Raw genomic sequence first — 16,240 nt, 5'->3', positions numbered from 1 at the left:
TGTAAAAGCCAAATTCTAAAAATCAAACTAAAAAAACAGTTTTCAAATTCGGAAAGATGCACATTCAACCAAGAACTTTTCAGATGTCATTCTAACTGCATTATGTATATATACATATGTTATAAATATATACGTCCATATTATATGTGCTCATACAAAAATAAATAAATCAATGTATTGAATATCGTTCCTAGGGGCTTCTTTTTGGCTTTCGGATGTACGGCTAGAACTGTGAAAAGAAGCTCTGGAAACGAGATTGTCAATGTTTTGTTTGTTTATAAAATTTTATCTAAAAAAGTCTGGATTCGATGCCTGATTCAACTCTCCGTCTTGCTAGTTCTTTATATTTCGAACTTTGGAACTCTTTATATTCTCGCAAACTAAGGGGAGAGTGAGACTTGTGTTTCCGCCATATTTATAGTTACGCACTCTCTAAGCTTGACTGCTTAATTTGCTTCGGGAGTTGATGTTCGTAAAGGCGGACAGTACTAATAGTTCTTCCTCTAACATTGGATTTCCATTGATGCCAGCTTATGATAACATCGTCCATTGATGGACTTCTGTTGTATGAAGCATGGATATCTGTTTTATTTAAAGCTCGTTCATACAACATGAAGTGAGTGATCCATCCTTGGAAGGCTTTGTATTCATCTGTGATACCAAATGGTACACTTCTATCGTCTGTGTCTTGACCGAGAATAACTTTTCCATTGTTGTTTGCAGGAAAGTAAATTTTAAAGAGAAAATATGAGTAGTAAGACCTATTAGCATTAAACTGTTGACCATTTCTCCAAATTGTGAATAAACCTAGAATAAATAAATCAGGTGTGTTATTAAACAATATTTTGTAATGCATGATCGCTAACTTTAATGTTTTCTTTAACAGATTTCTCAATAAGGTGATGCTTTAGTTTTTGCAGAATTTTTTTGTATGTTAATGTGCTTTATGTTGTCGTCCCCAATTTTTGTAACCTCAAAATTTAGCACTTTGGACAGCAAAGTTAGTGTCTACACATTCTTTTAAGAACACGAGTTTAAGAAACATGAGGCTCAGAATGCCAAAAATTTAAAAAACATTTGAAAACACTGCCACTGTGATGTTAGTAAACAAAACAAAAAAAATCTTTAAAAATATCCAAATAAAGACAAATCTATCTCGGATAAGAGGTTATTAAACATGATAATCAATGATGAGAATAGAATAAAAGATAGAATAAAATAAATAGAAAGAAAAAAGCTTATTAAAATGAAAAAAAGAGAGAGAGAAAGTTAATTTACATGTACCATAAGAAATGCGAGTTTAAAAAACACTACAATGCTTGAAACCTAAGAAACTTTCAAGAAACACTTCAGGCTCAAATAAATAATTTTTTAAAATGTGTATATGGTATGTTTTCAGATAAGACTATGGTACCGAAGTTGCTTCACTCTATATAAATCTTTCATGGAAATAAAAAAAATACAAACCTTTGTTCCAAACCACACAGAGATGTGTCCAACTTAAATCTTTCGTTTGATAGCCATTAATAAATATAGAATATTTCCCGCCAAATTGTATTTCCAACTTCTCGAACGGAAAAGCATGCAACCAAACTTGAAATCCTTCCACACGTTGTTCAGTGACGTATTGAAACAAACTTCTTGAAAACGGAGAGGGCGCTTGTGAGAGTTTATACCAAGTACACATGGAAATACCATTTGTCCGTTTGTTCTTAACGTTAAATAATATGGGCGTGTCTCTTGTTCGGGTACGCTTGTTAAAGTAAATAGAGTACGTCATATCTCCTAAACAAAAAAGGATATAACTTTATTGTCGACCCTGTGTTTCACTTGACAAAACAAGTCTTTAACAAGCCAGCCAGTATGAATTTTTCTTCTTTGTAGTTTTAATTATATTTATATTTCACGGTTGTTTTTTTATAGGTTAATGAATTAAAAAATGATTACTAATATTTTTCTTGTCGTTTCTATGTCCAAATAAAATATGTTACTAGGTCAAATAACAACCTCATTTTCAGGAAAAATAGAATAATGATTTTTTGATTAAAAGGTAAAATATCCTGGGAACGAAGTTAGTATAATGTGGAAAATGATACGAAATGATAACCGAGTAATTTTTTAATAGGGAAAATGTTTTGTGCATGTTTAGCTGCCAATCTCTTTTTCTCCTTAAATGTCTCTGGTAAATTTTGATATTTAACCTTACTTAGACACAGGACAGAATAAAATTAAACTTACTTTGATCTTGGCATGTGTAACTACCCACAATGTTAACACACCTTTTTCTCATCCTTCTACAGTGATCAGTTTTTTGCTTACATTCATCCACATCTTGGCAAGTTCGTCCATCTCCTACGTAGCCTCGTTTACATGTACAAGCATACGAACCTTGTATATTTCTACATACAGCATTGACATTACAAATATCACTTCTTTGATTACACTCGTTGATATCGGCGCACGATACTCCATTGCCTCGATAACCTTCTTTGCATCTGCAGGTAAACGAGCCTATAGTGTTCACACACTTGGCGTTGCGATTGCAACTGTTTATATTTTCTTTGCATTCGTTTATGTCAGCACAATAATAACCGTTCCCAGTGTAACCTCGCTTACAGTTGCACGAATAAGAGCCAACATTATTAACGCATATCGATGTCTTCGAGTCGCATCGATTACTTCCGAGCAGACATTCGTTTACATCCGCGCACGTGTAACCATCTCCTGAGTAGCCTTTGTTACATTGACATGAATATGAACCAATTAAATTCGTGCATTTAGCGTTCTGTTTATCGCAAAGATGTTTTCCTTGGCCACACTCGTTTACATCATTACACACATATCCATTTCCTATAAAACCTAGCTTGCATTCACACATGTATGTCCCTACATCGTTAACACATCTTGCATTTTTGCTACAATTATTTTCTTTCGATATGCATTCGTTGATATCTTCACAAAGCAAGCCATTTCCTGAGAAGAAGTGAAAGTTTAGAAGGGCAGAAAAAATACACAATTTCAGTCCGCTGCCTAAAAAGCAACTTTGCACAAAGTTTGTACCGCAGGTTGTTCATGGCATTTGCCTACTCGTAAAATAAAACAATATTATATATCAATGAGCGCAACAAGAATTTAAAATTTCAATAAATGTAAACATAGCTTTACCTACCAATAAATCCTGTGTTACATTTGCAAGAATATAAACCGTTTGATTTGACACACGAAGCGAAACGATGACACTTCACTTCTTTACAGTTATCGAGTTCTTTTCCACACGTAACACCAGTACCAGAATATCCTTGATTGCACTTACATCGATAAGAACCAACTATATTGATGCACTCTGCGTTCTTGTCGCATTTGCTCGAACCATCAACACATTCGTTTTTATCTTTGCATGTATGACCATTTCCAACATATCCATTCTTACATTCGCAACTAAACGAACCGATATTATTAACGCAGTTGGCGTTTTTGTGACATGCTTGTGATTTCTCTTTGCACTCATTTATATCCACACACGTGAGGCCATTCCCGTTATATCCTTTTTTACATCTGCATGTGTAACTCCCTGGTTGGTTCTCACATACTGCATCTCGCCCACATTTGTGTGATTTAGTTTCGCACTCGTTTATGTCCTGACACGTTCGTCCATTTCCAATAAAGCCGCCCTTGCATACACATGAATACGCAGCTGCTGTGGTCACACACACTGCATTTTTGTGGCAGTCATGAGAAGTAACATCACATTCCTTCAATTCATCTATAAAAAATACGAAAAGAATGATTGACAGATAATCAAGCAATTTTTCCTTGGTCACATTTTCTTTCTCAAAAATTAGGTTGCAGACTAATAAAGTGTTTTTTTTAAGTTAAAGCAATAAACTTAATTTATCAAAAAAAGATTGACAATCTGTCAGTCATTCTCGTTTGTTTGGATTATAAAATGATTTTCTGTATGTTTATATTGTTTTGATTATACGGAGTTCTGATCCCTGTGAAACACCTAAAAAATCTTTTAGTTAAATATTTGGATTACTTTATGTATGTTTTTCGTGGTGGTCTCAAGGGATTAGCTTATGCATTTATCAGCAGTGGTAAAAAAAACAGAGTTAAAAAATCAGGATTATATGGTAATTAGAATGGTTTGTTTAAACCATGGATTCACAACACACTAACAGTTCAGATCTAGGGCGTCACCAAAGAGCTGTACATTTTTACCATTTTTGTAAATTGAAAACAAAGTATTCTTAAGGTCATTATTTAATGTTATCTATTTAAATTTGTTAATTGTTTGTATTATACAAAGAATGCAAGCCTTAAAATAAATATAAATAAACAAACAAACTTAGTGCCCAATCTTTAAATAAATTGAGATACGAAATGGAAAGAATTTCTTAAATCACTCACGACCGTGACTATATTTTTTTGAATGAGGCATGGAATTTATAAGAAAATTTGTTCTTTTGATTTGTATTTTAAATATTTTTATATACTACATATGTTTATTAAATAAATTTTTAAAAAGCAGAAAAAAACAAGCACTGACTGTGCGATTGTAGGTACTTTATATAATTTTATGGTGTGACAAAAAAATATGTTTGTACTATGTGACAGTTTATATCAAGTAATGACACGTGTTTCGATTAACTATCAACGTATTCTGCAACTTATAAGAAAAACAGAGTACTAAGTTGGTTGTAGAGGAATAAACAATAGAATTATGGTTGATTACTAGTAGTCAAGCGAACAACTCTGACAGTTCGTCCTCGGGCTCTTGTCTTCCAGTCTTTCCAATCCATTATAACGTCATCAGTTGGCGGTACCTTGTTGTAAGCATCTTCGATGTCTTTCTTACTCAAAGCACGTTGCCACAACATGAAGTGCGTAATGAGACCTTGGAAGGCACGCGAAGGATCATTGATACCGTAAGGAACCATAAAGTCATGCGAATCCTGACCAAGGATCAGCTTTCCAGTGTTACTGATCGGAAAGATACCTTCTTTTAAAAAATAAGTATCGTACGTGCGGCCATTGTTGTGTGGTTTTCCATTCCTCCACACACGAAGTTTACCTAAACGTAAAAAGTGATGTTTTACTCGGTTTGTATGCGAAAATCTGATGAATGGTCTATTTAAGGGGATGGCGTATCTATATGGGCAGTATTGACAAACCCAAAAATCAAAATATAATCAAATTATTAACTGTTTACGAATTGTGGAATAAGTACGAAGTTGTCCTATACAAAAATAATAAAACAAGCAACTTCCTTACCAGCTTTCCAGACAACGCACAAGTGAGTCCATTTATAGGATTTGACGGGAAATGGAATGAATAACGGAGATTCTCCCCCAAAATGCACTTCGAGTTTTTCTTCCGGGCTTGAATGAAGTATGACTTGAAAGCCTTCAACTCTCTGTTCAATAACATATTGAAATAAACTTCGTTCATAAGGCTGAGGGTACCTGGAGAGCTTGTACCATGCACACATTGCTACATTTCGCGTTTGTTTGTTTTTGACGTTATAAATAATTGGCGTGTCACGTGTGATAGTACGGTCAGCAAAGTGAAGAGCAAAGTTTCTGTCTTCTAAAAAATGTACAAATATGTCACAGGTTTTAATCAATCAGTTTTCTATTCTATTTTTCTATTCTTTGCTAATTTTCTTTCTGATCTGTACCACAAAATCTTTATGGTCACTTTACCATAACAACCGACATCTGTGTCGATTGACAGAAACCCTTTGGCCCAACCTCTTATCTAAGCCTATGTACTTCTCAATACCACTGCACTTTCTTAGCAAAAGTGCCAAAGTCCGTCTTGCGTCACGTAATAAAATTGTAGCTAGCATTTTTGTCACCTACTTGTCTGGCATACAAGTGGAACGGCAGTTAGTTTTAAGTGTTAATAAACTAAAAATCCTACACAGAATACACTGTATTCATATTAACAATGCATGTGGAGATCAAATATAACCTTAAAGGTTTATAGCTACAGGTATAAAGTTTTTAGCGTGGATAATAAAAAAAAAACTGTACCATTTTTCCTGCAGGTGTATCCGCCGTCGAAATTCACGCAGTTTGTTGTGAGCTTGTTGCACGCATGCGTACCTCTTGAGCATTCGTTTATATCGGTGCAATAGAAACCATCTCCGTCGTAACCAGGCTTACAAGAGCACGAATAAGAGCCAAGTTTGTTTCTACAAATACCGTTTTTATGGCATCTATGGCTACCATCTTGACATTCGTTGACATCGTTACACGATGTACCGTCACCTAGTGAAGAGCAAGATGGTCAATGTATAATTTGCGCGGATAAACATCTTTTCTTTTAAGATTATTTTACGAGGAATAACTTCAGTACAACCTGCTTATCTGAAACCAAACATAAATTTTACGCCAAGGTTAAACAGCCGTTTTCAAAAAGGTTTAATATACACCAACATTAAATCTAAACGTTTTATAAACTCTATCGTTAGTTAAGATTATGCTGCTACGAGGCTGTTTGAAAATTGCATAAATTTACATGATGAATATGTAAAACACTCTGTAATATGAGAGAAAGAAGGAGGTCCGGATGTCTGACCTTGGTGTGAAATGCAGATAATTCATATTGCAGTTACCGCAGAAGAATTTGTTGATAGTTATCATCAAAGATTTTTATGATAAATTGATTAATTTTCAAAAACTAAGGCGAACTTAACTAAATGTTACTTGTGAAAAAAACAACTTGTGAATAAGGTTTTACTTTCTTTTTGGTATTGCAGAGCGTATGCTAAATATAGCGCTAACTTTTTGCTAACTTTTGTTAAAACAAAGTTCATATCTCTGTTGCGAATAATTTATTTTGTTATTTTTAACCTGTAGCGACGCCATGTTTTTCCGTGTCAAATAGGATCAAGCAAAGTGGATAAAACAGGAGCGTTATTTACAAAACTGACAAACAGAAAATTGGGCTGACTTAGAAAGCTGTGTTAAAAGTAAACTTATTTGAAAGTGGTTTCCATACTCACCTTTGAATCCTTCGCGGCATTTACATTGGTACGAACCAACTGTATTTAAGCAGTCAGCATTTTTATCGCAGTTGTCCGTCCTTCGCGCACATTCATTCAAATCAACACATTCCGATCCATGTCGGTCATACCCATTACCGCATGTGCACTTGTATGTTCCTCTTAAGTTTACACAGACGCTGTTACGTGGACACCTAGCCACACCTGTTCGACACTCGTCGATATCAAGACAATAGAAACCATTCCCACGATAACCGCGGTCACACCGACATTTATACGAACCATTCGAGTTTACACAATCTGCATTATGGTGGCATCTATATGACAACTGTTTGCACTCGTTAATGTCGAGACATGACACTCCATCACCGGTCCATCCTGAGTGACAGCGACAGGTATAAGAACCAATCGTGTTGCTACAACTTGCGTGTGCGTGACATTTATGCGTGCCTCTCTCACATTCATTCACATCTGTGCACCTATACCCATGCAAATCATACCCCGGTTCGCATCTGCATCTCTCTTTTCCGTCTTGTTGTGAACACATAGCGCTCACTGTCGGACACTGAGCTCGGCTGCAATCCCGCGTATAAATACAATTGTATCCGCTTCCGAAATATCCTCTTTTACATCTGCACGAGTATGCACCAACATTGTTTATGCAGTCTGCGTTTCTGTGGCATTTATTTGCGTTGTTTTGACATTCGTTTACATCTTCACAATGTAGTCCATTGCCTGTAAATCCCGGTTTACACTTGCAGGTGTGCGAGCCAATAGTATTTTCGCAATTGGCATTGCTATGGCACGCATGCCCTGCTATGCATTCGTTGATATCAGTACACTTGAAACCGTTGCCACGGTAACCACTTTTACATTCACATGTCGGTGTGTTTCCATTTTCGTTACAATTAGCGCTCCTATCACACTTAATTCCTCTTGCAGAACAAGCATTTAATACTTCGCATGTTTGACCATTGCCAATATAACCACTTTTACACTTACATTTAAAGGAACCTGGTGTGTTTTCACACAGAGCATTCTCATCACAAATATTCAAATCTGCAGAGCATTCGTTTATATCTTGACAATTGAAGCCATTACCTTTAAAGCCGCTGTTACATTTACACATAAAATCTTCGCCTGGCAAGTTCGTACATTCAGCATTTTTATCACATCTTGCGGTACCATCTTTGCATGGATCTCGTGATATACACGTCTTACCGTCTCCGATATATCCAGCTTTACACCTACACTTATATGAACCAATAGTATTCCGACACGTAGCACTTTTATGGCATTTGGCGCCAACTAAACATTCGTTCAAATCATCTATGGAGAAAAGATTGATTTCATTTTAAACTCCGGTATTGCCAGTTGGACACATTCTGGACCATTTCGTGCGTCCTCTACACAAAGTAGCAATTCGCCTACCAATTTGAACAAACTACGGCTGTTATTATTATAGAGAGACTAGTCGGTAGCCCGTGGAAAAGTCAACTTTTATAATTCAATTCCGCGTTTCCGTAGCCCGAACTTTTCTGCGCATAGACAGAGATTATTTTCTTGCTGAAAATAAACATTTTGTGTGTCAATTGCACGACATTTTTTGCGCAAAGACAGACAGATGGAATACGGCGTTTATTAAAAAGGCTAGTCGTTAACCCGTGGAAAAATCCACGGGGTCGTTATGTATCGCATTTCGTGTTTCTGTAACACGACGTTTTTCTCGCGGACAGACAGTCAAAATACGGTTTTTATTAAAGAGATTAACTGTCAGATGTTGTGACCACATTAAACTCTTTATCTCTTGGCTATCTTCACACACAAAATTATTGCAGCATTTCAACTTACATTTTCGACAGAATTTATCAGATCCTTGACACGCGCATGAGAAATTGGAGGTGAATCGAGAAGCAGGCCCATATAAGGGTAAGCAAGGAAATCCATTAGCACACGGATTCGGTACACACGGCGTGTATGCTGAAATAAAAATATATGTAGTGATATATATTCAATGATATACGTGGCTACATATCCTTGTGGCTTATTATATAGCGCTTAAAAAAATTCAAATCCGATCACAAAATTCTAAAAAGAGCCACTACGTAAGTACTTTCTTTCTTATGAGACGAAATATTCAGCAAAGAGAAGAGAAAATCGATGTTATTAGCGACGTAAGACGCCGCCTCTGTAAAAGTTTTGTGATCGAAGTGGCTTTTTTTTTTATTACATCCCTTTTGTCAGTCAAGGTTTCAATGAAATCATAGACAAATTAGTTTGCTTAGCATTAACTACGAGTCAGAAAGAACTGTGGAACATTAAGGCATATATTTTGTGTCTCCTACTACTAACGTGAAAGTATAAAAAACAGAACAGATGTGAACAGTGTTGTTGATAATTATCTTACTTCGACAACGGATGCCTTCATGACCGTGCTCACACTTGCACGAGATAGAACCACCATCATTTATGCACTTTCCCACACCAGCGCATGTAACCACATCAGTATCAAACGGTGTTTCTGGTAAACATGAAGGATAAAAAAAACAGATGGAAATTGACATAACAGCAAGGCTGAAATACAGACATGCAATCTAATAACCGTAACCCGTAATCACTCAACGTCGATATAATCAAACTTGAGCCATATGAAACAGAATTAATTTCCTATTTAGCAGTATATTTTTATATGAAAGGCCATTGGTAAGGTCCACCCATTTTACACTCAAACCCACGTCTCTGTAAACGCTATAAATTGAAGACTTGTTAAGTAATTATGAAACATAAACATACCTATAGTATTTCCTGCACATACCGCCCGACCTAGAAAAGAATAAAACATTCTTCTTACTTAACCTTGCTCTGCAAAATACACGAACATAGAGTCTTGTTGCATTCGAATTATTATCAAAAAAATATAAGTCTTATTACGTTCGCAATGTTCGCCAGGAAATCCATTGGGACAATCGCAACGGTAGCCGAGAACAACATTGTTAGCATATTTTGACGACATCAACTGATACATCAGACTGGGCATTGATTTCATTCGTAGCAAAGCACTTTTTGAGTAACGTGCATCAATGCTTTCTGGGATGCATTTTCCACCATGCTTGCAGGGATTCTGATCACAGGGATGCTCTAAAAATGAAAATAAACGCAATATGTTGATCGTCTACACTAGCAATAAGAATCTAAAAAATTATAAGAAGATTTGTTTACCTTGACAGTTTTTGCCATGGTAACCATTTATACAGTTGCAAAAGGTCGTGTTGTCCGATCCCATGATGCAAATACCATTCATGCATTGAGAAATACACCGCTCTGTGAGAGAAATAAGTCAGAAATTTTATGAGTAGCTTCCTTTTAAAACAATCAGGCTTTGAGTAGGTCATTAGTTAATATTAAACCTGCTGTAGAGAATCCGAACCCGAATGTGGCAAAACAAAATATGATAAAATCCGAATTTATTATTACAATTCTTGCGTTACCGTAGACTTAATATGACACATTATTTTGAGAGAGCGTTCGCAAGAATACCAGAGTAGTATGCTAACGTCAATAAAATGTTTAAACTAAGGGAAGCTTTTAACGTTTGGTGACGCGTCAATGACGTTATTTTTTGATGCCGTTTTTTACCTGGACTTTCATAAGTAACATACGTCATCTTCACACTCGCTACGACGGACCAACACAAGCTGATCTAGAAAGACAAGAATACAATGCGGATTGGTAAGTAAAAATGTGGTCATAAATAGCAAATTAAACTTTTTAAACTCACTTCAAAATTTACTTCCTATTTTTTTTCCTGGGTTTATTCGAACAAATTCTTAATGTAAATACTTCGTTTATGAATGAACGGAGAAGGAATTCGGAGTTAGAAAGAAAATATATTTTAAAATGGCGTCTACATATGTGCCGTTTTAAAATGCATGGTCACACTTACATCCTCAGCAGAAATGTGCATAATTTTTTTCCTTAAGCCTTAAATCACCTTAAGCCTTAAATCCCCTTAAAGCCCCTCCATAAATATTTCTCAGATTTCATTAGTAATACCCACTTAGCAAACAAAATAAAAAGCGAAACAGGATGTGATGATGTACTACCCCTGTTTAATTTGTTTAGTTGTTAAATTAATACCCAGCTGTCCCGATCGCTTCTTCGCCGGTTCGCTTGTTCGCCTGTTCGCCTAGAAGTATAAAAGTCTATTTCTGTCTAACCTACTTACGGTTGGTTGGCTAAGAAATAATATCGCGTGAAGATATCTCTTTCATTGGTAAACAAATCTAACTATAAAAAGATTTGACTTCATTGGAGGAAGGTTTCAACATTCCTCTAGTTTTGTTGTTTGACGAACAATACTTTTGAGCTCTGCTTATTTTAAAATACTTTTTCCATTTGCATATTATCTTATAATCCAAATATTGACAAATAATTTACTTAAGGTCATGGACTCAAATATCCTCGTTTCGCACCTCACGTGTGAAGTACGCAAGGTTATCCCTGGACAGGACGGATAAGTTAACGGATAATCGGAACTTCTAAGCAAAGCAAATTCAGTTGTTTTTTCTAAGGACACATTTTTTTGAACAACATCAGAACTAAACAAAGTCATACAGTGAAACAAAACGCAAATGGGAGATGTTAATAGATTCCTTGTTTTGATATGAAATAACACTTCCTTTCCGTCGAGAGGATGAATCATTTCTTTATATGGAAGTAATAAGAGGAAACTGTAGAATATAACAATATTTCTCTGACTTCACACATTTTTAAAAAAGTAAAAAAGTTCTTACTGCTATAGCAAAGAGAATTTTTTTTATTTTCAGCAATGGGGTGTAACTTAATTTTACATGTATCTTGCCAGAGGTCTGTTTTTTGTGACTTATTCAAAATTTACTCAAATAAGACTCTTTAGCAATGGTTTAATTAGCAACAAAAATTGGAAATGATCCATACTTTTGTTCGCCTCTTATTACTTCGTACTTACTCCTTCTTACTTTACTTAAGAACAACAAAGTTTAGGCAAAAACTAAACCGAAAATATTAGCATCAGAATATTATCTTAGCTGAGGTATAGAATGTGCAACACAACGCACATCGACACTTCTCCTTCCAACAAATTACTTGGACTTTCATCCTTAGCTCTCTAAAGCAATTGTTGTCCCTTTTTCAAGTACTGGAATATTTTAATATTCAAAGGAATGTTGTATCTGCATTAGATATTAAAAAATAAAAAAACATTCATTCATTTATTAATTCATTCTTTTTAAAATCACTTACCGTCAGCAACTCGATTAATTTCATTTTTAACCTAAAAAAGAAACGAATGAAATATAATATACATTATTATAAAATTAAAAAAGATAGATAAATATTATCAGCTAAACATGCTTTTATGACCTGAACACTTATCCTTTAACATATATATAAAAATACTTTATCAAGTATGTATATGTATATCCAATTCCAAGCAAAGAAAAAAAAATGTTAAAAACGACGCATGCGTGACTAATACGTAAAAATAGATCTAACATCTCTAAACTAACTTTAAATCATTAGACACTATATTAAAAAAAAAACATCTTATACTATTTTCACTAACTCTTTCTCAGCAACTGCTTCAGTATACTAGTATGTAAGACGAGCAGTGCAGCAAGCTTGTACAAATAAACTATAGCGGATACTGTGGTTTCTGCTTTATCGATTGCTGTACCAATAATGATAATAATACACGAAATTCTTGTCAATTTTGATTGACAACGTATCGGATATACTTTGATTAACTTCAAATGTTTCCTTTGCGCAAAAATAAAAATGAAGAGGTACTTGCTAAGCGAAATAAACATTAAATTAATTAACGCACTGTAAAGAGAGAGAGCAGAGGAAGGGCATGGAAAAGTTGAGTGTGAAATTTGATCAATGTTATAAAATTGTCAGCTAAACACGCTCTATATAACACTGCATAAAACCTGTTCAAATTACCCTAATAAGTAACTTTTAAGATTAGGAGATGGTTAGTGGAGCAATTATGAAACGCTGATATAAAATATTGTTGTATTCTGAATCTAAGAGGCATATAAGTCTATACAAACCAACCTTCGCCACGTTGTCTCCTCACCACAGTAAAATTTCTCTCTTGCCAGCATATAACGGCTCTAGGGAATGAATTAGCACAGCTTGTGTTCTTTTATGTTTGTCTATGATTTAAGTTTCCCTGCGTTAATCCGTAAACTGTTTTATAAACACCAATTTGTTTTATTGAAGAAGAACTACTTGTTTGTTTGTCCTGTTTAACCATAACGTAACTGGGATTTGTGATTGATTACCCTGATGTAACCGTGTTTTCTGATTGGATACCTTGGCGTCACTGTGTTTTCTGGTTGCGTACTTTTACGTAACATTGTTTTTTGATTGGGTTAGAATACAGCCCTATATATCTGTTAAGGGAAAAAACGGGGTTTGGAAAACCTAGTAGAAGACATGCTTTTGTTGGCTAATACTTTATACAAACGTTTTTACGATGTCACTTCAGATGGTTAATTCTTTTAAATGAAAAAAAATAAATAAATAAATAAAAAAAATCTACATTCCGACATATTTATGAAACAGTTAAACACAAATACATAATTTTTTTGACCTAGAGCTAGAGCAGTTAACTGTTTCCTTTTGAATGGGATCATGGAGACATTCTTTCGTATTTCAAAGCAACAGTTAAGCTCCTAAAAGGCTCCGCTGTACCGCTGCTTCTTTCTTACACTGTTCCAAAACAACAAAGGTCGCCATATATTACAAAAGTTTAGTACAGTAACGAATTAATAAACATAACAAAATATGAAAATATGGAGAATATTAACTTACTAAGAAAATATTTGTGATGGTAAGCATTTAGATATCGAGCTTTCAATATTTACAGACAATAGCTTGCATATGATCCATAATTTTAAGTTTTGTTGAAAGCACGTGTGAGAAAAATAGCTACAAGTTAAAGAACTTTGAAGTACCATCAAGCAAACACTTGTTGTACAAAGGAGTCGATTTAAAGATAATTGAAATGTTGCAAATTTTCATGTACCGAAATATTTCCAAGATCTAAATATTTACTATTTTTGAAGACCAAAATGACATAAAAAAATTAAAGGAAGTTAGCTGTTCAAATGTATATATATCAAATCTTTATATCTAAAGATGATGTATCTATGAACAACATTGCTATGAAAGTCAAGCAAAGATTTTTATGAAGGCTAAGCAGAGATTTCATAAAGTCCTAGAGCATTCTGGTCAAATGATAAGGTAAACCCAGGGTCAAATAGTGACGTAAACCCAGGGTCAAATGAAACATGGACAGAGCACACTATTTTTCATCGAATTATCAAGAACGATTCAACGTGTTGTTAAAAACAATTTTAATAGACGAATTAACAAAGTTTATTTGTTTTCGAAAGTTTTCTCGAACGATGCATGTCAAACTGTCAATCTTAACTGTCTATCAAATTCTCCTTAATGTTTGTTTCCATCATATATTATCTTTGTTTACAAAAACAAAAAATAAGATAACAGCGAAAAGAAAAGCTTCTCGCAAGTTCTTACTTTTTATTCTTAAACTGTTCAAACATTTTAAACAAAGGCGTGTTAAATTTTTTGTATGAATTGATTGTTATTGTTTTGATATTTTTTACAATCCCTCCTTCTTAGTTTCTTCACATATTTATTGATTTATTTATCGTAACAATCCAATTTTTCATTTATCATGCAAAAGTCTGCAGAAGCCAATTACCAACAATGCCGTACTGCTGTTGTGAATGATATTTAAGTTAAACAACCAAAATTTGGGATTTTTTCCCAAATATCCATGTTTTCCTGTTTAATTGTTCCACACCTACAACTATTAATTTTGAATACATTCAGTACTCCAGAGTATTTATCTCCACAGTATTTATCTTTTCTTTCTATACATATCAAACACTCCATCATGCTTCTCTCTAATAATAGCCGTCGTCTGTCTGTTTACCTGTCAGTTACGAAAACACAAAATGCTATAAATAAAGGACGGGTGATCCCGTGGTTTTTTTCAAAGGTTGTTGACTAGTATATGTATAACGTGGATAGAATTGGGTTTGGATTTATTCGTAGTCATTATTTACAGAATGGTCACTTTTTCCTGATAAAAAAGGTAAATAAAACTCACGTATTAAAAGGAGAACGTAAGACCTTGTCACCTAACTTATGTTTGAACATGTCATCAACACAAGGCGAGAAAAAAGATTAGAAATTCTCTTAACACATGTTAACAGTCTCACGCAATATTGTATCAAAACAATGAGCTTGTGTTCGCTACTGAAGTCAATACAATTCCCGTCTTCTACCAAAAATGGTCTATATCAAGTTGTATAAGTTAGCACATTTATTATGGTGAATTTTTTGCAATTATATTGTTCTAACGTGTTTAGATGATTGTAAAAGCATTACCAATCAAACTTTAGTCAAAAAATGTGATTTTCTCTACGAACTACAAACTATAGCTGTCCCCCGTGGTTGATGCAGCATAGATGTGATAAAACCGCATAGTCAATTGCAAAAAAATATTATGACATTAACATTTGACACATTTATGATGACGTATCAATGGAATATGATAAATATTTATAAATCCTCCGCATTTCTCTCCTGTTTATACATTTGCAAAGCACTTAAACAGTAAAAATAGGATAAAGTAGGCGGTGATTCAGAGAATTGCGGTCTTTTGGGTAATTTTAAAACCTGGGAAATATCGTTTTTTCACACAACTTAAGTCGATGTATCCGTTTAAAAGTCGAGTTGTTCGCTTAACAGTCGAGTTATTCGAGTTATTTAAACATTTGAGACTCAAAAACGTCCCAGGTGGTCCCTAGTTAACCATGTAGGAGATGACGTCAGTTATTTCCACTTGTTTTCAAGTTATTGAACTTAAACTGCGCATTTTTTAGGAGGGAAAAACATCTTTTTAGAAAGACGAATTTTGGCCTGGTCTGGTATTTTCCTTTAGAGGCAAACTTGTCTTGTCAGAGTCCATAAATAAGCTTTTCATGAACTCTGTTCACATGTAGTTTATCATCGGGGTTGGGCAAACTGCACTTTTGCAATAACTTTTTTCAACACGTGCAATAGCCTCCCGCAACGTACGCAAAAATCCGAGTAAAAATCGCCAAATGCAACACTTAGGTGACTAAACTGAAGTTACTACGCCAATGA

At 34.6% G+C, this 16,240-nt stretch overlaps 1 protein-coding gene across 1 annotated transcript; it reads right to left on the bottom strand.

Moving 5' to 3' along the window:
* Window positions 1-38: 38 nt before the first annotated feature.
* LOC130648990 (fibrillin-2-like) lies at window positions 39-12,323 on the bottom strand. The gene is made up of 15 exons (XM_057455162.1): window positions 12,293-12,323; window positions 10,649-10,712; window positions 10,232-10,333; window positions 9,944-10,150; window positions 9,806-9,835; window positions 9,420-9,533; window positions 8,864-8,992; window positions 7,013-8,341; window positions 6,039-6,275; window positions 5,275-5,589; window positions 4,736-5,074; window positions 3,170-3,763; window positions 2,239-2,973; window positions 1,468-1,785; window positions 39-807 (listed from the first exon to the last, which is right to left on the bottom strand). Exons 1-15 carry the CDS (start codon window positions 12,314-12,316, stop codon window positions 422-424), a joined length of 4,923 nt encoding a protein of 1,640 aa, XP_057311145.1. The 5' UTR covers window positions 12,317-12,323; the 3' UTR covers window positions 39-421.
* Window positions 12,324-16,240: the final 3,917 nt, after the last annotated feature.

The sequence above is a fragment of the Hydractinia symbiolongicarpus genome, chromosome 7 (genome assembly GCF_029227915.1).
Source record: "Hydractinia symbiolongicarpus strain clone_291-10 chromosome 7, HSymV2.1, whole genome shotgun sequence".
NCBI classification, from domain to species: Eukaryota; Metazoa; Cnidaria; class Hydrozoa; order Anthoathecata; family Hydractiniidae; genus Hydractinia; species Hydractinia symbiolongicarpus.
This window is presented reverse-complemented; position numbering and strand designations above follow the sequence as displayed.

What these genes read in the sequence shown, in the direction of transcription:
- LOC130648990 (XM_057455162.1), bottom strand. Translation starts at nt 12,316, where the DNA reads ATGAAATTAATCGAGTTGCTGACG. An exon ending in CCATGGCAAAAACTGTCAAG is followed by an intron (nt 10,151 to 10,231) that starts GTAAACAAATCT and finishes TTTCATTTTTAG; the next exon opens with AGCATCCCTGTGATCAGAAT. An exon ending in TCCTGGCGAACATTGCGAAC is followed by an intron (nt 9,836 to 9,943) that starts GTAATAAGACTT and finishes ATTCTTTTCTAG; the next exon opens with GTCGGGCGGTATGTGCAGGA.